At 35.3% G+C, this 25,893-nt stretch overlaps 1 protein-coding gene across 1 annotated transcript in view; it reads left to right on the top strand.

Annotated features, from left to right (window-relative positions):
• LOC144229016 (uncharacterized) overlaps positions 1-25,560 on the top strand; it is a 166,554-nt gene extending 140,994 nt beyond the window's left edge. The window contains exons 24-25 of the mRNA XM_077760966.1: positions 6,769-6,789; positions 24,270-25,560. Coding sequence (XP_077617092.1) covers positions 6,769-6,789; positions 24,270-25,300 — 1,052 coding nt within the window. The 3' untranslated portion in view covers positions 25,301-25,560. The remainder of the gene's footprint in view (positions 1-6,768; positions 6,790-24,269) is intronic.
• The last annotated feature ends 333 nt before the right edge of the window (positions 25,561-25,893 follow it).

Raw genomic sequence — 25,893 nt, 5'->3', positions numbered from 1 at the left:
ATTTTACACATTTGGGTTCTATATCTTTTCTTTTTGACAAGTCTGGCTTTGGGTTTATCAATTTTGTTTATTCTTTCAAAAGACCAGCTCTTAGTTTCATTTTCTGTTCTACTGGAGTTTTTTTTTTTTCTTTTTGGTTTGTTTTTATATTATTTATTTCTGCTCTAATCTTTACTACTTTCTTTCTTCTGCTGGCTTTAGATTTATATACTGCTCCTTTTCTAGCTCCTTTAGGTTTAAGATTAGATTGTGTTTTGGGGACTTTTCTTGCTTCTTGAAATAGAATGGAATTACAACATAATTTCCTCTTAGAACTGCTTTTGCTGCATCCCAAAGAGTTTGGGCTGTTGCATTTTCATTGGCTTCTGTGTATTTTTTTTTTTAATTTCTTCTTTAATTTACTGGTTGTCTCATTCATTCTTTAGTAAGATGTTCTTTAACCTCCATGTATTTTGAGGACTTTCCAATTTTTTTTCTTATGGTTGATTTCAAGTTGCATAGCATGTTGTGGTCTGAAAATATGCATGGTATGGTCTTGATCTTTCTGTACCTGTGGAGGGCTGATTTGTGATACAGTAAGAGATCTATTCTGGAAAATATTCCATATGAAACTGAGAAGAATGTATAATTCTGTTGCTTTTGAATGAAATGTTCTGAATATATCCATTTAATCCATCTGGTCCAGTGTGTCATTCAAAGCTAATGTTTCCTTGATGATTTTCTGCTTAGATGACCTGTCCTTTCCTATAAGTGAGGTATTAATTTCCCTACTATTATTGTATTATTATCAATGAGTTTCATGTTTGTTATTAATTGATTTATATATTTGGATGTTCTCAATTTAGGAACATAAATATTTAAATTGTTACAATTGTTAGATATTCCTTTTAAATTTTTAAAGTTTATTTGTCTATGTGGAGAGAGAGAGAGTACAAGTGCAAGAGGGACAGAGGGAGGGAGGGAGAAAGAGAAAAAGAACCAAAAAAACCAGAGAATTGAAAAACTATATGGCTGATTCTAAAGGGAAAAAAAGAAGAAAAGAAAAAGAAAGAAAATAAAGAATAAAGACATCTGAACCAGAAAAAAAAATAAAAAGAAAAAAGAACCAAGAAACTAGGAGCCTGATTCCAAAAGAAAGGAGAGGGAGAGAGAGAGAGAGAGAGAGAGAGAGAGAAGAAAGGAAGGAAGGAAGGAAGGAAGGAAGGAAGGAAGGAAGGAAAGAAGGAAGGAAGGAAGGAAGGAAGGAAGGAAGGAAGGAAGGAAGGAAGGAAGAAAAGAATGTAAGGCTGGTCCTATCTCCACAAAAACTGCAGATGTCATTTTGAAGCACTGGATTTTCAGTACACTTGGTGCAGGCAGGATCCTGGCTGCTCTGGAGCAGAGGCTTGCTGCGCTGGCTCAGAATCAGTCTTGCCTCAGCAAATAAGTATTTGCCAGGCATAGAGGTGCGGGATTTTATGTAAGGGAGTCCTGCCTCCACTAGGGGTGCTGTGTTGCTTTCTGATATCCCTCCATGTTGGTGTTGGCAGGGAAAAGGCGCTACCTCAAACTCTATCTCTGGGCAGACGATATCACACCCTCCACTGTTCAGGCAGCCTTCACAGAATAGTGAGGNCAGGCTCCGAGCTGGCAGTCAGCACAGAGCCCGACGCGGGGCTCGAACCCACGAACCGTGAGATCATGACCTAAGCGAAAGTCGAAAGTCGGACGCTTACCGACCAAGCCACCCAGGCGCCCCTCTCCTGTGTTTTTTCTTTGTCACGTAGCTGGGATTCAAAGACTTAAGGTGAAGTCTTAAAGGACCCAGAACCTAATGGACCCACCCCCTCCTTCTCCAGAGTAGAGACTCTCCATGCAGTGTCTTAAGTCCTTTGTCCCTTAAAAATAGCCCCAGGCCAGCATAGTGCATGGAATTGTTGATGTGATACAACTAAAAGCAACAAAGTCCCTTCTGAGTACACCTCTGTCGCCTGCTGATCAAAGGCCTTTGGCTGGCACCTGTGGGGCCTTTTGTCCTTATGAAATATACCCTCTTCCAAAAGTACTTCAGGAAGGGGAATGTTCTCTTCCAGTGTGCCCCTGAAATCACTACATTGCACTATGTACTCAGGGCCAGCTCCTTCCTCCCCAGGAGCACTCACCACATCTCCACTCTGGAGGAAGTCAGACATTTCCAAAACCTCATAGTTTGAGCTCCAAAATCTGTTTGCAAAAAAGAACCAGGGCATCCAGTACTTCTCACTCCCCAGTCTGTGGTCCAGAGGGGTTTTCCTCTTGTGCTAATTCTCTTTCTCTCCCTTTTGTCTTTCCATGGAAAGGGTTCCTCCTCTCCATTGTACTGCTTGCTGCTTTTCTCTCTTCCCCATTTGACTTTCATGTACCTTGCACCTGACACTCTGTCCCTCCAACTATGGAGATCTTTCTTCCAAACTGGGTGTATCAAGTGATCTGACCTCAATACAGTTGTGTTTGAGGGACTAGAAAAGCCCAGAGTCTCCCTGCTTCTTCACAATCGTAAACTCCTCCCTACAACTATCACTTTAAAATAGGTAGTTTTGGGGGAGGGGGGAGATGGGCATGGAGAAGGGCACTTGTGGGGATGAGCACTGGGTGTCATATGGAAACCAACTTGACAATAAACTATTTGTAATAAATAAATAAATAAATAAATAAATAAATAAATAAATAAAATAGGTAGTTTTGTTTGGGGATCAACGTGTTTTGATCATTTAAAAAAAGTATGTTGATCGAGCACAAGACCAATTCCTTACTTTTTTCCCTTATCACTTTATTTTTGAGATCTATTTATATAACTTTATAATCACTTTTTTAGTTGCTTAGAACTATATTTTCAAAAATCTATCCTTGGACTCACCAGTTGTTTCTAAGTACTGCATACTATTTATTGCCCCATATACATTAACCACAGTGTATTTATTCACTCCCTTTTCCACAGATGGCATGGTCTCTATAATTCTCAGCTCACATCAATGATCTGGAGTTTATATCTTATGAGTTATTTCTCTAGAAGTGATACTTGGAAGTAGTTCCACTGATAGGATGTACAGATACTTAATTTCATTGTTAGATTGCTTTTCAGAACTAATGTAACAATCCATACTCTCATCAGTTGTTGGAAGAATGTTCCCTTCATCTCACATCCTGTACAGCTCTTTGTTTTATCTATCTTCCTAGTTGGCCATCTGGTTGGCATAAGAAAGCTCCTCATTATTTTAATTTGCTTTTTGGTGTCTACTGGTGAGTTCATGTATAGCAATTCAGGCTTTCCTTTTCTAAGTTGCCTATTCATATATTTTGCCCATTTTTCCATTCATGTTCCCAGCTCTTTCTTGTTATATGGCAGGCATCTTTTGCATATTATGGATATTAATCTTTCATAATTTTTACACTTTGAAAATATCTTTTCTTAATCTGTTATATGTCTTTGAACTTAGTCTATGGTGTTCTTGATTAAACAGAAACAATTCTGTTGGAAGTAAATATACTTGTTTTTCACATTTTTATTTTGGGGATTCAAAGAAAGACTTCCCTCCACACATCATTGGAGGTGTCTTCCACTAGTTTATTGTATTACATATAAAGTTTTATCTCCACATTTAGGATTTTAGTATATCTCCTAATGTTCTTCTGCCCAACACTGGCCACTAAAGACAGATATCCCAGCACACTAGCTGTCTTTCATAAAGGATCTTAATAATTCCTTAAGGATTTTGATACCTTATAGATTGAGTGCTCTTTTAGTCTGAATTTCACATTGGTGAAACTATTTTTTTATTTTTTTAATGTTTTATTTATTTCTGAGAAAGAAAGAGAGAGAGAGAGAAAGCATGAGCGGGGGCGGGGGGGGTCAGAGAGAGAGGGAGACACAGGATCTGAAGCAGTCTCCAGGCTCTGAGCTAGCTGTCAGCACAGAGCCTGACGCGGGGCTCAAACCCATGAACCATGAGATCATGACCTGAGCTGAAGTCGGATGCTTAACCGACTGAGCCATCCAGGCGCCCCGATGAAATTATTTTTTTATGTGACTTATTCCTTTACTTAACTGTTATGTCTGCAAGTACAAGATCAGTGTTCCTCTGTTCATTTCTCCATCCCCAGTATATATTATACTACCACATACAATATGGTAGACTCTTAAGCACTTATTTTAGAAAAAGAAGAAAATTATGTTCTTTTCATTTCCCTATAAATCTCATAAAGAGGTAGAATGAAGTGTAGTCAAACCTGGATTCCCAGAACAGATTTTCCACCTTCTTGGTCTTTTACTAAAGACAGGTTAACAATCCTCTCTGGTTTGAAAGAATGCCAGACAGCAGAACAAAACAAAAAGAAGGAGAGAAAGAAATTAAAAATCATGTACAGAAAAAGTGTCAGGGAAGTAAAATTCAAAGAAAGAGATTTGGAGGTCAAGGATTAAACTGTCAAAGGAGTCAACATGGAGTTGGGGAGAAGGGTGGGAATAAAATAGCAATGTTAGAGGCAAGCTTTGTGGAGCCAAGCTTCTAGAGTTCAAATCCAATTAAGAGTTGAGGAACATTAGGCAATTTACTACATCAGTGAAATGCAGATAATGGTAGTCATCACATAAGCTTATTCTGAAAGCAGATTTCAAAATATAAGATCCTAAGTATAGATAGTTTTCTTAGAAATCTGAGAATCCCTGTGTCCTGGGGGTAAAAAACAACTTAAAATTATACAGGAGGTACTAAATGTCATTTAGAGAGAAGCATCTAGGATGTTACTGAGATAAGACATTATATACTCATGAAAGTCAGGCAATGTCTTGCTCTAAGTCTATCTCAGAGAGAGAAAGACTCACTCAAATTTTATAAACTGAATGTACTCAAGTTTGTTCCCAATATCCTCTTCCTCTGATTCTGTGTTGGGTTAAGAGCCCTGTAAAGAGAGGGAAGTGTTGGTATCAGAAAGAAAGAAGTCTGGAGTAGTGTATAAGGAGAATTATGAAGGATTTCATAAGTCATACCAGGAGTTTGGGTCTTGGAAGAAGTTTTCAAAGAATACATGATTAGAATTGCATTTTAGAAAAATGACTCTGAAATGTGTCTTTAGATTGAGAGGACAGCCACTTACATGATTAGATGGCCACTTCACATTTAAAGCCTCTCTCATGGAAAATAAGGTGGATTGTGACATGAAACCATATTTCATTGCTTGTGATGGGATAGGGGTGGAATTAAAGTGGGATATCCTAGGAAGCATAAGCCAAAGATCCTAAAGAGTTCAGCAGGGGGTTATAAAATCTCCCTTAGGAAGACTTTCATAAGAAACCATATTCTCAGTGCCAGGGAGAAAAAAAACCTGATTAACAGAATGAACATAGAATTAAAAATGTAATTCTCTTATCGCTATCTACAATAGACTGATAACAATAAACAGAACAGATCTCTTATTTAAACGTAGTTTATGAAAAGAATAAAGGAAAAGATGAAGGAAGTAGGAAAACAAATAGAAGGTAACTTTAAGTGATGCTTCAGTTTAAGAGAGCCTGAATTTCAGCTCCCTTTTGAGGAGTGTTGAGCAAACTTAGCTTTGCTTTATGAAATAACCTGGGATCTTATTTCAGAATGGAAACATATATGACTATGTATCACCATTTTTAAAATAAGAGACCGGGATATTATAATTTTCATGCCTTTGACATACTGCTAGTTTTCCTATTTGTTTTTCCATTCAACTGAGTACCAAATTAAAGGTACAAAAATATACGCTTATGGATCCAAGGAAACAATTTTCACTTTGAATTTTAATTTTACCCTAAATAGAAGTGAAACATCTCCACACACACCCTAAAGCTTAAGCCTGACATCTCTTTTTAGAAGCTCCTGAAAGACAGGAAATTTTTAATTCTTACTCACAGCTGGGTCCCTTGTGCTGGGTACAGTGCCTGGAACACAATGAAGGGTTAACAAATATTTCTGGAATTAACATTGACAGAATGGAGGAAAAAAGGAACAGAAGATAATCAATATCAATTATATTCAATATGTGCCAAAGTGACCTCAAATAGTGCTGTTTTTCTTTTGAGAGAATTAGTGTTACTCATTGGCTCCCTTGCTGTTTTCTCCTTATAGTATATTTTGATATTCCATACTATCTAAGGAGTGCCATTTCTAGCCTTTGGAAAGCTCTTCTAATTGTTTTGAAATATGTAGATTTCTGATAAATTTTAGAAAGCATATATTCCTTATTAACAGAAAAATACATATATTCACTGTGATGTGTAATAATATCACCAGGGAAAATGTGTTAAGCCTATTTGTGAGCAATATCTTAATTTTCCACTCTGTGACACATGTATAAACAAACAAACAAAAAAGTCAAATGGATTCCCAGGCTAAGGAAAGGAGCAGGAACAGATTATACGAGGAAAACTGAGAGAACTAAATGATGGTAAGAAAATTAAAATGTTGAAAAATTCTTCTTCATAAATAGTTCAACTAAAAATGAAATATTTAAATGGTAAAAATATATATGTGTGTGTATGTATATATATATATATACATATTTATGAAGAAAGTGTAGAATAAGCGCTATATTCTGTCTTTCTGCTAGGCCCATTGAAATAGCCAGATTATTTTAGAAATACAAACAGGGTTGATTTGGTGCTCTGTAAATGTCCCACTTAAAAAAAAAATCTTTCTGAAAAATATAGTAGAAAACGGTATATTACACCAAAAAAAAGCATATTTTTATTTTGACTATATTATTATTCGTTTTGTTTTTTAGGATCAACTCCAGTAGCCACAAGTAAGTTCCTTTGCATCTCTCAATTTTAGTATATGTCAATCTCCTATAGAATCCAGGGAACTTTTCACAAAATGCCTATTTCAACTCAGGCTGACTTATCAGTCTCCTTTCCTTTCTTTTTATACAGAAGTCCCGTAGATCATCAAGAAATTTTTAGAAAGTGAAATGTTAAAATCACTTACTAGGAAAACAAGAAATACCAGAGGCATTTGCTATTATTTAACACAGTTTATTTACATGTTAGAAAAGAATAAAGGTAAAAAAGTTAACTTGAAAATAAGATAATTGAAAGAAATTAATTGATGCATTTAGGGAAATTTGGTTTAAAGTAAGACAACAGTTACAATCTTCCAGAGTATCAATTTCCAATAAGGTGGTGAGGTGAAAAAAAGTGATTCTTGGGGAAGAGTGTCCTGCCCAGCCCTCTTAAATTCTATCTGTGACAGGACTAAAACCCTCCAGCACGTCACAGATGGTTTGGTCACCCTGGATCCACACTACTGATGTACTTAACAAAAGAAGATTATCAACATTAAATATACACCATGTACAAAAATAAAACATTAAAATGAAATTTTTCACTTTAGAAAAGTCTGTAGTAACGCCAAATCATTTCCCCTTCCCTGTCTTAATGTAAAAGTAACTCAGTCCCAAGCAGTGTTGAAACTAGTAATTTCACTTACACGGGGAAAATGAGAGCTCATAATTCCCTTTTCCTGCAGTAGTGCTGTTTTTGAAAACATTAACTCTTGTGATTAAAAAGAAAATTAATATTGGGGCACCTGGGTGGCTCAGGCAGTTGAGAGTCTGACTTCGGCTCAGGTGATGATCTCACAGCTCCTGAGTTCAAGCCCCGCATAGAGCTCTGTGCTGACAGCTCAGAGCCTGGATCCTGCTTCAGATTCTGTGTCTCCCTCTCTCTCTGCCTCTCCCCAACTCACATTCTGTCTCTCTCAAAAATAAATAAACATTAAAAAAAAACTTTTAAATATTTTAAAATTTTAAATAAAGAAAATTATAAAGGGGAAAGATGTTGACAAAATAATTTATCACAAAAATTAGTATTTCTTTTGAAAAACAGTTCTCAGTGATTTAAATAAGAACGAGAAGGTAGCAGAGAATAAAATAAAAGAGACAGAAGTGGCAGAACAAAAATGAAAGGAGGGACTTTAGTAAATATGTAAATACCAATCTACTGGAGGATTTCAATTCTGGACTGAAAGCTAGAATGGGCTCCATCTACTCAACTGTCCCTGAAGGCCTATAAAATGAAGGGTTCAGAAAAATCCAAAAACCAAAAGTCATTCTTAAAATAAAAATATTCAACCTAAAACACGCTTCAATAAACTGAAAAAATTGTTATTTCTTAGGAAAGGAATTTATGGTCTAAATAAGGACCCAGTCATTGATCCAGAAAATGTAATCTGAATAATTTCTTTGATTTATTTCAGCTAAATATTTACAGACCCCTCGTAAGTTTGAAAAATGTTTGTAAAAACATATGAAACAAATAAAAAAGATAGAAAAAGTTAAAAATAAATGAGCTGACTAGAGGAAGAAAAACAGAGAAAATGACTTTTTAAAGTGAAATGATGTCACAGCACACCAATCCACTGAAGGATATCAATGCTTCATACTGAATAGGCCTTCCTCGATCGGCTGCTACAATGAGAAGACATGATTCACGCAAGAGATGCTAATCATATCACATCGAAAAATCTCACCTTCAAATGCTCCCTTTCTAAAGCTGTGGAGTAGGAATTAATGTTATTAGGGGAAATTTTTTTAATATGTTGTTTTGGTTTCTTTCTGTCAATATCTTTAATAGTTATTAATATGTTTTCTTCCTATTTGTTAATCCCATTACCCAAAGATATTCTGAGGGTCTGGGAAACTTTTCTGACATTATGATTTTCACTTCTACCTTGAGACTTGTATATTTACCCAACATATCTTAGTTTATGATGTTTCTAAAATTAGAGCCATCACTTATCCAAAAGAGTAAAATTAAAGGCAAATGATCTTCTTGGACTGACTTATCAGTAGAAACTAACAAATTTTGTAGCAGAATCTATAAGAAAAGCAAAAAACTTGGAAAGGGAAAAATGGATGAGTTAGGAAAAGAAGATGCATGGAAGACAAGTTAATCCAAACGGCTTCAAATTCTCGTAGTAGCTGAGAAAATAGAATGTGAAATAGACTTTCCTCTCTTCCTTCTTCTTCAAGCTTTACTCTGAATAAAATGGTAGCATCCCAGGCAAAAGCATCCACTAAATCCAGAATAATCTATCATAAGAAATTATTCAAAAACTCCAACCAAGACACTCTGAAACATTTATTTGTATTTTGACTTTAGAAAAATACGTAATAAAACAGAGAGAACTTTTCTCCTTAAATATTATATTATTATCTTTCTTAAAAGTTCCTGAAGGAACCATCACTTCTAACACAATAATTTTAATCTAATACTTAACCTTTTATTTGCTTACAGTGAATGTATGGTGTAGTTAAAATTGTCAAAGGCATTTCCCAGATTAACAGAAAAAAATAAATGTATCTGGAATAGTCATTGCCAGTGCTCAAATGGCTTATCAACGATAGTAAATCAGATTGTACAAACAAACCAAAATAGTAGAGAAAAATAGCAATAAAGAAATAAGGGAAAGGAGACAATGAGAAAGGTAAATGAAGGAAAGCCGAAAAAAAAAAAAAAGAAGAAGAAAGAAAACATGTTAAATATCTCTGAAGGATTTCAGCCATGTGGATTGAGTAAAAGTAGGCTTCCTTCTCTCCACGATACTAATGGGAACATGAGAATAAAGAGAGGAATCCTTTGTTGCTCTCACATCCTGTCTGTCTTAGTTCAGGCTGCTATAACAAAGTACCATATACTGGGTGGCTTACAAGCAATGTAAATTTATTCCTCATAGTTCTGAAAGATGAAGTTCTGATATCAGGGCACCAACATGGTCAGGTTCTGACATAGTGCCAGAATGATAAGGTTCTCCACCCTCATGGCCTAATTACCTCCAAAAGGCCCCACCTCCACTTACCATCACAGATGTTGAGCATCTTTTCATGTGTTTTTTAGCCATCTGGATGTCTTCTTTGAAAAAGTGTCTATTCATGCCTTCTCACCATTTATTCACTGGATTATTTGGGGTTTGGGGGGGAGGGGGCTTTGGGTTTGATACGTTCTTTACAGATTTTGGATACTAATTCTTTATCCAGTATATCATTTGCACATATCTTCCCCAATTCTATCTACTGCCTTTTGGTATTGTTTATTATTTCCTTTGATGTCCAGAAACTTTTTATCCTGATGAGGTCCCAATAATTCATTTTTACTTGTGTTTCCTTTGCCTCCAGAGACATATCTAGTAAGGTCAAAGAGGTTGTTGACTACTTTCTCCTTTAGGATTTTGATGGTTTTCCTGTCTCATATTTAGGTCTTTCATCCATTTTGAATTTATTTCTGTCTATGGTGTAAGACAGTAATCCAGTTTCATTCTTCTTCCTGTAGCTGTACAACTTTCCCAACACCATTTGCTGAAGAGACTGTCTTTTTTCCATTGGATATTCTTTCCTGCTTTGCCAAAGATTAGTTGGCCATGCATTTGTGGGTCCATTTCTGTGTTCTCTATTAGTTCCATTGATCTATGTGTGTGTTTATGTGCCACTACCATACTGTCTCAATGATTACAGCTTTGTGATACAGCTTGAAGCCTGGAAATGTGATGCCTCCAGCTTTACTTTACATTTTCAACATTATTTTGGCTAGTCAGTGTATTTTGTGGTTCCATACAAATTTTAGAATTGTTTGTTATAGCTCTGTGAGTGTTGGTATTATTTTGATAGGGATTGCATTGAATGTATACATTGCTTTGAGTAGTACAGACATTTTAACAATATTTTTTCTTCTAACCCATGAGCATGGAATGTCTTTCCAAATCTTTGTGTTTTCTTCGATTTATTTCATAAGCTTTCTATAGTTTTCAGTGTTCAGATGTTCAACCTCTTTGTTTAGGTTTATTCCTAGGTATTTGACAATTTTGGCTGTAATTGTAAATGGGATCAATTCCTTGATTTCTCTCTCTGCTACTTCATTATCGGTGTATAGAAATGCAACAGTTTCTGTATGTCGATTTTATATCCTGCAAATTTGCTGAATTCGTATATCAGTTCCAGGAATCTTTGGTGGAGTTTTTCAGGTTTTCCATGTAGAGTATCATGTCATCTGTGAAGAGTGAAAGTTTGATTTCTTCCTTGCCACTTTGGATGCCTTTTATTTTGTTTTGTTGTCTGATTGTTGAGGAGGACTTCCAACACTATGTTGAACAACAGTGGTGAGAGTGGACATCCCTGTCACATCCCTGACCTTAGGGAGAAAGCTCTCAGTTTTTCCCCATTGAGGATGATATTAACTGTGGGCCTTTCATATATGACTTTTATGATGTTGAGGTATGTTCCTTCCAACCTTACTTTCTAAAGGTTTTTATCAAGAAAGAGTGCTGTATTTTGTCAAAAGCTTTTCCTGCATCTATTTGTTATTATCATATGGTTATTATCTTTTCTTTTATCAATATGATGTGTCACATTGATTAATATGTGAATATTGAACCAGCCCTGCAGCCCAGGAATAAATTCCACTTGATCATGATGAATAATTCTTTTAATGTACTATTGATTTCAATTTGCTAGGATCTTGGTGAAAACTTTTGCATCCAGGTCCATCAGGGACATTAGCCTGTAATTCTACTTTTTAGTGGGGTCTTTGATATTGGAATCAAGGTAATGCTGGCCTTGTCGAAGTTTCCTTTCCATTTCTATTTTTTGAAACAGTTTGAGAAGAATAGGTATTAACTCTTTTTTAAATGTCTGTTAGAATTTCCCTGAGAGCTCATCTGACTCAAGACTCATATTTGTTGGGAGATTTTTTATAATTGATTCCATTTATTTGTTGGAATAAACTTTCCTTTTCCCGTTGGAAATAATTTCATGTTCAAATTTTCTATTTCTTCTCAATTGAGTTTCGGTAGTGTATGAGTGTCTAAGAATTTATCCATTTCTTTCAGATTGTCCAGTTTGTTGGCATATAATTTTTTATAGTATTCTCTTATAATTCCTTGTATTTCTGTGGTGTTGGTTGTGATTTATCCCCTCCTTGATTCATGATTTTTTGGGGGGTCCTCTCCCTTTTCTGTTTCATAACTCTGGCTAGGGGTTTATCAATTTTGTTAGTTATTTTTTTAAAAATATATTTTAGATTCATTGAAATGTTCCATTTTTTTTGTTTCTATATCATTTATTCTCTAATTTTTATTATTACCTTTCTTCTGCTGGCATTGGGCTTTATTTGTTGCTCCTTTTCTAGCTCCTTTAGGTGTAAGGTTAGGTTGTATAGGACCCTTCTTGCTTCTTGAGATAGGACAGAATTGCAGTGACTTTCAGTATGCCTTTTAGACTCTTAAGTCTGCTTTTGCTGTATCCCAAAGTGTTTGGCCTGTTGTGTTTTCATTTTCATTGGCTTCCATGTATACTTTATTTCTTCTTTAATTTCCTGGTTAACCTATTCATTCATTATTAGGATGTTCTTTAAACTCTATGTATTTGAGGGCTTTCCAATTTTTTTCTTGTCATTGATTTCAAGTTTCATAGCATGTTGTGATCTGAAAATATGCATGGTATGATCTCAATATTTTTATACTTGTTGAGGGCTGGTTTGTACCCAGTATGTCATCTATTCTGGAGATCTTTCCATGTGCTCTTGAGAAAATGTGTATTCTGCTGCCTTAGGATGAAATGTTCTGAATATATCTGTTAAGTCCATCTGATCCAGTGTGTCATTCAAAGCCATTGTTCCCTTTTTTATTTTTTCTTGGATGACTTTTCTTTTGCTCTATGGGGGTATTAAAGTTTTCTACTATTATGGTATTATCATCTATGAGTTTCGTTATATTTGTGATTAACTGATTCATATATATGGGTGCTTCCAAGTTGAGGCATAAATATATATAATTGTTAGATCTTCTTGATGGATAGACCCATTAATTGTGATATAATGCCCTTCTTTGTCTCTTGTTACAGTCTTTGTTTTAAAATCTAATTTGTCTGATATAAGTATGGCTGCTCCAGCTTTCTTTTGACCTCCATTAGCATGAGAGATGTTTTTCAATGCTCTCACTTTCAATTTGCAGGTCTCCTTACATTTAAAATTAGTCTCTTCTTGGCAGCATATAGGTGGATCTTTTTTTTTTTTAATCCACGCTGATAGTATGTCTTTTGATTGGAACATTTAGTCTATTTACATTCAGAGTGATTATTGAAAGATATGAACTTAGTGCCATTGTGTTATCTGTAGATTTGGTGGTTTTGGTGATGTTCTCTGGTCCTTTGTAATCTTTGCTGTTTGATTTATTTTTCCTCCATTCAGTCCCTCTAAAATTTCTTACATGGCTGATTTAGTGGTCATAAATTTCTTTAGTTTTTGTTTGTCTGGTAAATCATTATCTCTCTATTTATTCTGAATGACAGCCCTACTGAATAAAGCATTCTTGGTTGCATATTTATCCTATTTATCACATTACATATTTCTTGCCACTGCTGTCTGGTCTGCCAAATTTCAGTGAATACATCTGCTACTAAGCTTATGTGTCTACCCTTGTAGGTTAAGGACATTTTGTCCCTAGCTTCTTTCAGAATTATTTCTTTATCTTTGTATTTTTCAAGTTTTAGTATGACATGTCATGGTGTTGACTTGCTTTTGTTGATTTTGAAGGGAGTTCAGAGCCCCTTGGATTTGGATGCCCTTTTCCTCTCTTCTGTGTCTCTACCATTTTATCTCCCCCAACTCACATACACACACCTCAGTCCTGCCAAGCATTTCCAACTGAAGTGGAGATACTTCTGCCACTCCACAGATCTATTTCCTGGGTGTTCCAAGTAATATGACCTCAATACAACTGTATTTGGGGGACCAGGAATATCCAGAACCCCCTACTTCTCCACCATCTTAACTTTAGAAAAAGGTTTTTAATAGAGTGAAATGTAGCATAAAATTATTTAGAGTGTAATTATACTTTCGAAAGAAAGAAGGAAAGAAAGAAAGAAAGAAAGAACGAAAGAAGGAAAAAGAGTTAAAAATAAAATCAAAGCATCCAGACCTAAAATAAAATAAATCAAAAGTGGTAATCTTTGAGTTGTGGGACTATGGATGATATTTTTTGTCCTTGGACCTCTTATGCTTTTCAAATTTTCTTGTAATTAAGATTTTTTAACCATGAAAATTTTATTTTCATTTTAAACAAATATTTGCTGGAGAATTATTATGTGCCAGAAGTTAACCATTTATGGTTAGTTCGTGAATATTCCATTAACATAGTTAATAGATCTGCGGCCCAGAGAGAGAATTTTTCATACATCATGTAACTGTTAATGATAAACCAATTTTAAGACCAGTTCTTTTGACTTTACATTTTGTTCTCTTTATTTGATACTAGTCTGCTTTCTATAAAAATGCAGGTCCTAATTTGGAAGGCTGAAAAAGTCTTTACTACTAATCAGTATACACCCTAAAACAAAGTCACTCATATCAAGGCTAGACTTTTTTGAAGTGCAGTTGATGTATAATATTATATTAGTTCAGGTGTACAGCATAGTGATCAGCAATTCCATACATTACTCAATTCTCATCGTGATAAGTGTACTCACCATCTGTCACCATACAATGTTCTTACAATATTATTGATTATATTCCTTATGCTATACTTTTTATCTCCATGACTTATTCATTTTATAACTAGAAGTTTGTATCTCTTAATCCTCTTCACTTATTTCACACATTTGCCCACACAATTCCCCTTTGGCAAGCCACCAATTTGTTCTCTGTATTTAAAAGTCTAGGTTTCTTGGTTTGTTCATTAGTTTTGTTTTCTGAATTGTTTTCTAGATTCTACAAATAAGTGAAATCATATGGTATTTGTCTTTCTCTGTCTGACTTATATTACTTAGCATAATACCCTCTGGGTCCATCCATGTTGTTGCAAATAGCAAGATTTCATTCTCTTTTATGACTGAATAATGCTTCATTATATATGTATATGTATTCATTGTATACATACATGTATGTGTATACAATGAATATATACAATATTTATATATATACAACGTTTATATATACATATACAATGTGTGTGTATATATATGTATGTATATATGTGTGTATATATATATATATATCACGTTCTTTATCTGTTCATATATTGATTGCACTTGCATTACTTCCACGTTTTGGCTATTATAAATAATGGTGCAGTAAAAATGGGGGTGCATATATCTTTTCAAATTAATATTTTTATTTTCTTTGGGTAAATACTAAACAGTAGAATTACTGAATCATATGGTATTTCTATTTTTAATTTTTGAAAAATGATTATTAAAGCATTGATGTGCACTGTAAAATAATTTTTACTTTGCAAACTAACATCTTACAGTGCTCTCTTGACAAAGTTATTTTCTAAGAATGATATAAAACACAGAAACTATAATTTAAAAGTTTGATTGAGGAAGAATTTTAAGATGGTGGAGAGGAGATAAGATGGTGAAGGGGTAGGGAAACCCTAAGCTTCCCTCCTCCCTCAAACACAGCTAAGTAATTATCAAATCATTCTGAACAAGAAGGAATCAATCTGAGGGCTGAGAGAACAAAGATGCAAGTCTACAAGTAGAAAAGCAACCACCTTTTGAAAAGCAGGAGGTGGGGAGAGTTGATTTGGGGGCGATAAGAACTGCAGGTGCAGCAGAGGGGAGGGAGCCCTGCTTACAGAAACTATGACAGGGTATTATAAACAGCAGAACACAAAATCTGGTTTTAGAAGTTCACTACTACTGGGGTCATGCCTGGCTTAAAGGTGCTCTGGTAGAGTAGGAGGGTGGAGACCCAGGAGCAGACAACGGGTTCTGAGGATCCTCTGGGTTGCAAGAAGAATGGGTGCCAATGTGCTGCACTGTTTACAAGCATAGGAGCAGGGAATGCCTGGAGAGCAGAGAGCCTAGGTGTCAGGTTTTGGACACTCCTTTGTCTCATACTCTGAATTGCTGTGCAGTTGTGTATCTGCTTTCCTAGGACAGGCTGGCAAACATCAAAAGTATAGTTAAACCCTTGTGCAAAGGATCTACACAGGTCTGCATCATGGGAGGCCATAAAATTTGGAGTTCAAAAATGTGCCCATGAGCCTGGGATAAAACATAGGAGTAAGATACCACCTGGCAAGTTGATGGCTTGGACCCAGACAGGGCGAATGCAAGGATCAAAGGAAAGCCAGGAACACAAGAAGCAGGATTGTTTGTTCTTTTGTGAGAGCTTTCTAAAGAGTGGCAAGCTCAAACTCTCAGTTTCTGGGGAAAGAGGGAACAATGAAACTATTTAGCACCCCTCCCATCAACAAGGACTGACCTCACTGATCTAAATAGCACCAAACAGTACCACCAAGTGGAGATCCAACCTGCTTACACAAAGACCCATGTCCCTGGACCTCATGGGTGCATCTGCATTAAGGCAAGTTTTCCTGAAAATCAGTATAGAAACCCTCCCCCCCGAAGACCAACATAAACTCTCTCATGCACTGTCTACTGATCACAGAGTGCTGCAAAGCTTCATCTCTAGAATAAATAAGGTCTAGCATCCTTTATCTTTTAAAAAAAAATTTTAATTGTTTAAAAAATTATTTTTTATTCCACATATATAATGTTATATATTTTCATTCCTTTTTTTATTTATATATAAAAGTTATTCATTTATTTTAAGAGGCAGAGAGAGGAAGCAGGGTGGGGAAGAGAGAGAGGGAGAGAGAGAATCCCAAGCATACTCCATTCTTTTAATTCAAAGCCTGACACAGAACTCGATCCCACCACCCCTGACTTGATGACCTGAGTCAAAATCTAGCTTCTCTTAATAATCAGTCCAAAAACACACCTAGGATATAGGGTTTTTTTTTCGGGGGAGGGGGGGTCTGGACAAAATGGCAAAATGGAAGAATTCACCACAAAAGAAAGAACAGGAAGTAGAAATAATGGTCAGGGATTTAATCAATACATATATAAGTAAGCTATCTGAACTTGAATTTAAAAAAATAATTATAAGGATACTATCTGGGCTTGAAAAAATAAGATAGAAGACACTAGGGAATCCATTACTGTAGAGATAAAAGAAATCTAACTAAAATCTAGACAGGCTGAAATTAAAAATGCTATAATTGAGATGCAAATCCAAATGGATGTCATAATATCAAAGATGGATGAAGCAGAAGACTGAATCAGTGATATAAAAAATAAAATTATGGAAAATAATGAAGCTGAAAAGAAGGAGGAAACAAAGATAATGGATCATGAAGGCAGACTTAAGAAACTCAGCAACTTATTAAAATGGAATAACATTTGTACCATAAGAGTCCCAGAAGATGAAGACAGAGGAAAAGGGGGCAGAAAGTTTATTTGAGCAAATTATAGCTGAAAACACCCCTAATCTGGGGAAGGACACACATCAAATCCAAGAATCACAGAGAACTCACATTAACTTCAACAAAAGCCAGCCATTATCAAGGCATATAATATTAATGAAATACACAGCCAGAGAAAGAATCCTGAAAGCAACAAGGAAAAAGAAGTCTTTAATCTACAAAGAAAGACAGATCAGGTTAGCAGGAGATCTCTCTACAGAACCTTGGTAGGCCAGAAGGGCACTTCTGTGCTGAATGAGAAAAATATGCAGCCAAGAATATTTTATCCAGCAAGAATGGCATTCAGAATAAAAGGAGAGATAAAGAGATTTGCAGACAGACAAAAACGAAATCACTAAAAACTAACTACTAAACCAATAATAGAAATTTACAGAGGACTCTTAGGCGGGGGGAAAAAAACCCAAAAGTAACAAAGACTATAAAGGAACAGAGAACATCCCAGAAACACCAAATTTACAGGTAACACAATGGCACTAAAGTCATATCTTTCATTAATCACCTTGAATGTAAATGGACTAAATGATTCAATCAGAAGACAGGGTATCAGAATGGATTAAAAAAAAAAAAAGCAAGATGCATCTACATTCTGCCTACAAAGGACTCATTTTATACTAAAGACAGCTACAGACTAAAAGTAAGAGGATGAAGAAGCATCTCTCATACTAAGGGACACTGGAGAAGGAAGCTGGAGAAGCCATACTTATATCAGACAAACTGATCTTGCATCAAGAAGATCTAACAATTATAAATATTTATGCCTCGAACTTGATAGCACATAAATATATAAATCAATAATAAACTTAAAGAAACTCATTGATAATAATACAATAATAGGATGGGACTTTAACACCACACTTACAACAAGTGACAGGTCATCTAAGCAGAAAATCAACAACGAAACAATGGCTTTGAATGACACACTGGACTCGATGGACTTAAATATTACATCCTAAAGCAACAGAAAACACATTATTTTTGAGTGCATACAGAACATTCTCCAGAATAGATCACATACTGGGTCACAAATAAGCCCTCAACAAGTATAAAAAGATTAAGATCATACCATGTATATTTTCAGACCACAATGCTATGAAACCTGAGGTCAATCACAGGAAAAACTTTGGAAAGACAACAAATACTTGGAGGTTAAAGAACATCCTACAAAAGTCACCTAGGTGGTGCAGTTAGCCAAATGTCCGACTCATGCTTTTGGCTCAGGTCATGACCTCAGGATCATGAGATCAAACCCCAATTTGGGCTCAGCACTGGGTATGGAGCCTGCTGATAATTCTCTCTCTTTTTCTATCTGACCCTCCTTCTGCTTATATTCCTTTTCTCTCTCTCTCTCAATCTCTCTCTCTCTCTCTCTCTCTCCCCCTCCCTTCCCCCTCTCTCCCCTCTCTCCCTACCCTCTCCCTCTCAAAAGAAAAGAAAAAAAGAACATCTTACTAAAAAATGAAATTGTTATCTGAAAATTAAAAAAGAAATAGAAAAAATACATGGAAGCAAATGAAACTGAAAACCTGACGCTCCAAAACCTTTTGAATGCAGCAAACACAATTCTTAGGGGGAAAATATATTGGAACACAGGCCTACCTTAAGAAGCAAGAAAGCTCTCACATACACAACCTAACCTTACACCCAAAGGAGCTAGAAATGGGGGAGCAAATCAGGCCTAAAGCCAGCAGAAGAAGGGGAATAATAAAAACTAGAGCAGAAACAAATGATATAGAAACAAACAAACAAAAAAACCAAACACCCAGTAGAATAGATCAAAGAAATTAAAAGCGTGTTCTTTGAAAGAATTAATAAAATTGATAACCTCCTAGCCTGACTTATCAAAAAGAAGAGAGAAAGAACCCAAATAAATAAAATCATGAACAAAATATGAAAGGTCACAACCAACACCACAGAAATACAATTATAAGAGAATAGTATGAAAAATTATATGCCAGTTGTTTCCAACTGGACAACCTGGAAGAAATGGATAAATTCCTAGAAACTCACACACTACCAAAACTGGAACAGGAAAAACCCCCACAAAACTTGAACAGACCATCAAAAAATGGAATCAGTAATCAAAAATCTTCCAACAAATAAAAGTCCAGGGCCAGATGGCTTCCATGGGAAATTCTACCAAACATTTAAAGAAGAGTTAATACCAAAAAAAAAAAAAGAAGAAGAAGAAGAAGAGTTAATACCTATTCTTCTCAAACTGTTTCAAAAAACAGAAATGAAAGGAAAACTTCCAAACTCATTCTCCAAGGCCAGCATTACCTTGATTTCAAATCAGACAAAGACCCCACCAAAAAGGAGAATCACAAGCCAATATCCCTGATGAACCTGGCTGCAAAAATTCTCAACAAAATACTAGCAAATTGAATTCAACAGTACATTAAAAGAATTATCCACTATGATCAAGTGGGATTTACTCCTGGGCTGCAGGGCTGGTTCAATATTTGCAAATCAATGAATGAGATATACCACACTAGTAAAAGAAAGGATTAAGAACCACATGATCCTCTTAACAGATACAGAAAAACCTTTTGACAAATTATAGCATCCAATTTTGGTAAAAATCCTCAAGAAAGTAGGGATAGAAGGAACATACCTCAACATTATAAAGGCGATGTACAAAAGACCCACAGCTAATATCAACCTCACTGGGGAAAAACTCAGAGCCTTTCCTCTAGGGTCAGGAATAAGACAAGAATGTCCATTCTCACCAAACTATTTAATATATTACTGGACGTCTTAGCCTCAGCAATCAGACAACAAAAAGAAATAAAAGGCATCTAATTGACGAGGAAGAAGTCAAATTTCCTCTATTTGCAGATGACATTATACTTTATGTAGAAAAAAAACTAACAAAAAATTACTAGAGTTAATAAATAAGTTCTGCAAAGTTGCAGTTTACACATAAAGGTATGGACATCTGCTGCAGTTCTATATACCAATAACCAATTAGCAGAAGAAGAAATCAAGGAATTGTATCAATTTGCAAGTACACCAAAAACAATTAGATACCTGAGCATGAACCTAACCAAAGAGGTAAAAGATCCATACTCTGAAAACTATAGAAAGAAATTGAAGAGGACTCAGAGAAAAGGAAAAGCATTCCATGCTCAGAGATTGAAAGAACAAATACTGTTAAAATGTCTGTATTACCCAAAGGAATCTACACATTTAATGCAATCCCCATCAAAATACCAACAGCATTTTTCACAGAGCTAGAAAAAACAATCCTAAAATTTGTATGGAAACACTAAACACCATGACTAGACCAAGCAATCCAGAAAAAAAAGATAACAAAACTGGAGGCATCATAATTCTGGATTTCAAGCTATAATATAAAGCTGTAATCATCAAGACTGTATAGTACTCACACAAAAACAGATACATAGATCAATGGAACAGAATAGAGAACCCAGAAATGGACCCACAGCTGTATGGTTAACTAATCTTTGACAAAAACAGGAAGGAATATTCAGTGGAAAAAAGATCTCTTCAACAAATGGTTTTGGGGAAATCTGGACAGCAGCATAGAGAAGAATGAAACTGGACCACTTTCTTACACAATATACAAAAATAAATTTAAAACGGATGGAAGACCTAAATGTGAGGCAGGAAACCATCAAAATCTTAGAGGATAACACAGGAAGCAACCACTTTGACCTTAGCTATAGCAACTTCCCAGACACATAGTCAGAAGCAAGGGAATAAAGCAAAAATAAACTATTGGGACTTCATCAAAATAAAAAGCTTCTCACAGAGAAGGAAACAATCACCAAAACTAAAAGGCAGCCTACTGAATGGGAGATGTTATTTGTAAATGACATATCTAATAAAGGATTAATATTCAAAATCTATAAAGAACTTAGCAAACTCAACACCCAAAAAGCAAATAATCCACTTAATGGTTAGAAACCATGAATAGACATAATAAATAAATACTATAGGGGCGCCTGGGTGGCTTAGTCGGTTAAGCGTCCGACTTTCGCTTAGGTCATGATCTCACGGTTCGTGGGTTCGAGCCCCACGTCGGGCTCTGTGCTGACTGGCAGCTCAGAGCCTGGAGCCTGCTTCAGTCTGTGACTCCCTCTCTCTCTGACCCTCCCCTGCTCATGCTGTCTCTCTCTCTCTCTCCTAGAAATAAATAAAACATTTTAAATAATAATAATAATAAAATAAATCAATACTATAAATCAATACTAAAAATTATAGTGTAAACAAAATGTTATATAATTTAATATAATATTATAAATATATTGTACAAATATTGCATTGATTATTAATATTTAATGCAATTAAATATATAATATATATTATAGTAGATTCAGTATATAATGATCTCTGGGGGAAAAAAAGAAATAAAGCAAAAGGTACAGGAAATATATCAAACAATAAATGCTAAAAATCCAAAAATACTAGTTAGTCAAAGAAATACAAATAAAGAAGAGCTTTTTAAAGAAGCTATCTGTTTGTGAAAGATTGGGAAGATTTACAGAGCATTATGTTTTTTGGTGCTTGGCTATTTTATATTTCTGACAATATGTTTCAAAGTACATAATGTGCATGTACTTTGAGTAACATATTTATAGTTTTCTTTCCTCAATAAAAGAACAGTTTTTCAAAGGCATATGTATTGTGTGGTTTATCACATCATTATTTACAATAATTAAAATTTGCAGATAATATTCAACAATAAGAGATTGATTTAAAATTATTAGATTATATAAATGGAATATTATGCAAACTTTTAAAGGATTAACCAATCAATATTGTGGACACAGAACCTGAAATGTTTTTAAATTAAAAGACCACTGTATTATGTTTAACAGTAAAATTTCCTTTTGTGTTATAAGTTGTTAACCACAAATACATTTGTTGTCTATTATTTTAGCAATTTTAAAAACATATCAATGTACTTTTTCTCATATTGTTCTCACATAACTCTATGGAGTAAACAAAGCCAGTATTATTAACTCCATTCTACATATGAAAAAGTTGAAATACAAAAAGATTAAAAGTGTCTGGCAAAGGCCACATAATAAGTAATAGAACTCAAATATTTTTAAACTCCTCATCCGAGGTTTGCTCCGTTATCCTGAATTCAGTCTAAGAAGTCTTCTCAAAACAACAGGCTTATTCCACAATGCCCACATTCCATCCAAGTGGAAGCCCTGTTGAAAATGTCCTTCATCAAATTCCTAAACACACACTCACTACCAAAATTCACACGGGAAGAAATAGAAAACCTGAGCAGACCCATAACGAGTGAAGAAATCGAATCAGTTATCAAAAATCTCCCAACAAATAAGAGCCCTGGACCTGATGGCTTCCCTGGGGAATTCTACCAGACATTTAAAACAGAATTAATCCCAATTCTTCTCAAGCTATTCCAAANCAAAAATAAATGATTGGGACCTCATCAAGATTAAAAGCTTCTGATATTTGTCCTTCTCTGCCTGACTTATTTCGGAGGATTAGGAGGAACTTGACGGAGGAACAAGGGGGAGAAGAAGGGCGGAAATGGTGGGGGAAAGGGAGAGAAGCAAACGATGAGAGACTCTTGAATGCTGACAAAAACTGAGGACTGATGGATGTGGGGGGGAGGGCGGATGGGCATGGAGGAGGACACTTGTGGGGATGAGCACTGGGTGTTACGTGGAAACTAATTTGACAATAAACTATTTGGAAAAAAAAAACCAGAAACAAAAACACTGGTTAATAAGTAAAGTAACATTAAAAAGAAAAAAAGAAAATGTCCTTCATAATACCCTCCCTCATCTCTTTACCCTCAATATCACCTGTCCAGTTTCATAAATTATTGCTTTGCTGATTCCCAAAACTTTTAAACTGCTGTGTGTTTCAGCTCCCCAAATGTGAATTTTCCTTTACTAATGAAATACAGAGTGGGGGAAATGTGGATGGGGGTTGCTCAATACGGATAATGCAACACCCAAACTCAAAACAGCCACCTAGACTACAGCCAAAAAGAAGAGCCAATTACAGAATACATACACAGGTGGGCAGAAACAACTGAATAAACCTGTGTGTCCAGTGACAAATATCTGGTACTCTCATCACGGGAGACCACTATGATACATAACATATGGGCTCTCATTAAATTCTTGACCCACTCACAATTTGGGGAGACTCCTAACTCTCATTACTTGCTTAAATTATATTATCTGTCGTATTTTGGTAACTACTTGTCCTACTTGCTCTAGATTAAATATGGAAGATGCATTGAAGCATAATAGAGACAAACATTCAAAATAAATTAAAAGATAAGTTAACCATGAAATGATTAACTAAAAGAATCTGGACTTCAATAAAACAAGTTATCATGCTCTATTTTTCCTTTTTATAAAAATATTAATTTTAGTTTGCTATGTATCACACAGTAATAAATATTCCTTTTATTGGCACAGGTACTAGAGGAACCAGTTGTTCCACCACCTTAAATAATGCTACCGTTTTTAAACGACTTTTAAAACAGAGTTCCTGAAAACATATGAGATAGCTAAGGAAAGTTCCAGCTTCATTGTCTCTCAAATTGCTTGCTTAGTAATTCTCTTTATCACTCAAAGGGAAGTGGAGCTTCCTTAAGGAATCATATAAATATTATATAATAACATAAATCTTCTCACAAAAACGTCTCCTTTTCAACATACATCTCTAATCATACACTCTAGTCATTTTCTATTAAGGAATTTCCAATTCCTTTGTGTTGTATTTTTCCCTTTTCTTGGTTCAATTCTTGAAAAGTCTGTATTCCAAGAACCTCTTATCTGATCCTTTATATGTGTATGATTCACAAATTTTATATTATTGGGAGAACAAATTTATTGTCTCAACCTTAAAACAAAGTAAAAATGTTTAATAGCAAAAAATGCCAATAGAGAAAAACCAAGATATGAATGAATTATACACTTATATTATCTGTTATATTTTCAGGTAATTTGAAAGAAGATACAAAACCAGAAATAAAAAGTGGCCGAGAAGCAAGGAAAAAGACCTCAAAACAGGATATTTATTTGAGAATTCAAGTAGTCCCTTTACAAAATAGCCAGAGTTGTCCTAAATGGCAGCAAGAGCGAGGAGTAAGTGGCCCTGAGAAGACTTGTGAAAAGAGACAAAAACAGAAAACTGGAGTGAAAGTTGAAGAGCTTCCTAAGAAAACTCAGAGTAAAGAAGAGAGAAGAGAAACAAAAGACAAAAGAAAAGATACTAAGAAGAACATGAACAAGGAAAAGGAAATAGATAAGGCCCAATCAAAGAAAGGAGGTGGTGAAAAAGATAAAGGTGAAGAAGAAGAAGAAAGGATGAACATGAAGAAGAAGGGAGATGAGGACAAGAAGGAAGACAAGGACTTAAAGGAGAACAAATACAAGGAGGAGGGAAGGAACAAAAAGAAATATAAAAAAGTATATGAGGACAAGACAGAGGACAAGGACAAAGAGGGAGGTGAGGACATAGAGGAAGGTGGTGAGAATGAGGACAAGGAAGGAGATGGAGACAAGACAGAGGACAAGGACAGGGAGGGAGACGAGGACAAGACAGAGGACATGGGCAATATCGGATATGAAGACGAGATAGAGGATGGGGACAAGAAGGGAGATGAAGACCAGACAGGAGACAAGTATGAGGAGAGAAATGAGGACAATACAGGGGACATGGGCAATAATGGAAATGAAGACATGGCAGAGGATAGGGACAAGAAGGGAGGTGGGGACATAAAGGAAGGTGAGAATGAGGACAAGGAAGAAGATGGAGACAAGACAGAAGACAAGGACAAGGAAGGAGAAGAAGACAACACAGAGGACAAGGATATAAAAGGAGATTCTATGAAAAAAAAGGATAAAAAAAAGATGGGTAAAGAGGATAAGAAGAACATAGACCCAAAAGAAGGTTATGGAAAGAAAATGGGCAGTAAAAAAAAAAAAGATCACATTAAAGAAAAAATAATACTAGATTTCATAAACTAACAAAACAATTTAATTATTTTGTTCTAACACATAAACTTCAAAACTAGCTCCAAGTCTTCTATGATATAGGATAAAATGATACACTCCTTACATTCGCTTTAGTCACAAATTTTCTGCCCCTTTGCTTGTAATCTGGCAGAAGGTCCTTCAGAAATTGCTTCATTTAGATTTCCGTCTCAAGCTTCAGCTTCCAAATGCAAGTTTTCAAAATGTATGTTCATGTCGAACCATTGCCAGGAAAATATAATTAAGAAAAAATTAAATAAAACTCTGATTAAAGAAATGTAGAGTTATTTTTCTCAGAGAAGTGTGGTATATGCCTTGCTAACCAAATAGTTATTTACTTGGTCCCTACTAACTGCAATATCCATAAAGGTATGCAAAAATATCCTTATCAAGTAGATAAATGAGAACTTTAAAACCATTTTGAACATATAAATATAAAAAATGATTCAGAGCAGTAAATACAACAGGAAATATTCAGAAGAGTAAAATCTCTTTGGATGGAGGTAATACATGAAAGATTTTCATAGGCAGTAGAATTTGGGCTGGGCATTAAAAGAAGATGGATAGGGTTTGTATACGGTTTGAGG

This window comes from Crocuta crocuta, unplaced genomic scaffold (assembly GCF_008692635.1).
Source record: "Crocuta crocuta isolate KB4526 unplaced genomic scaffold, BGI_CrCroc_1.0 scaffold762, whole genome shotgun sequence".
NCBI classification, from domain to species: Eukaryota; Metazoa; Chordata; class Mammalia; order Carnivora; family Hyaenidae; genus Crocuta; species Crocuta crocuta.
This window is presented reverse-complemented; position numbering and strand designations above follow the sequence as displayed.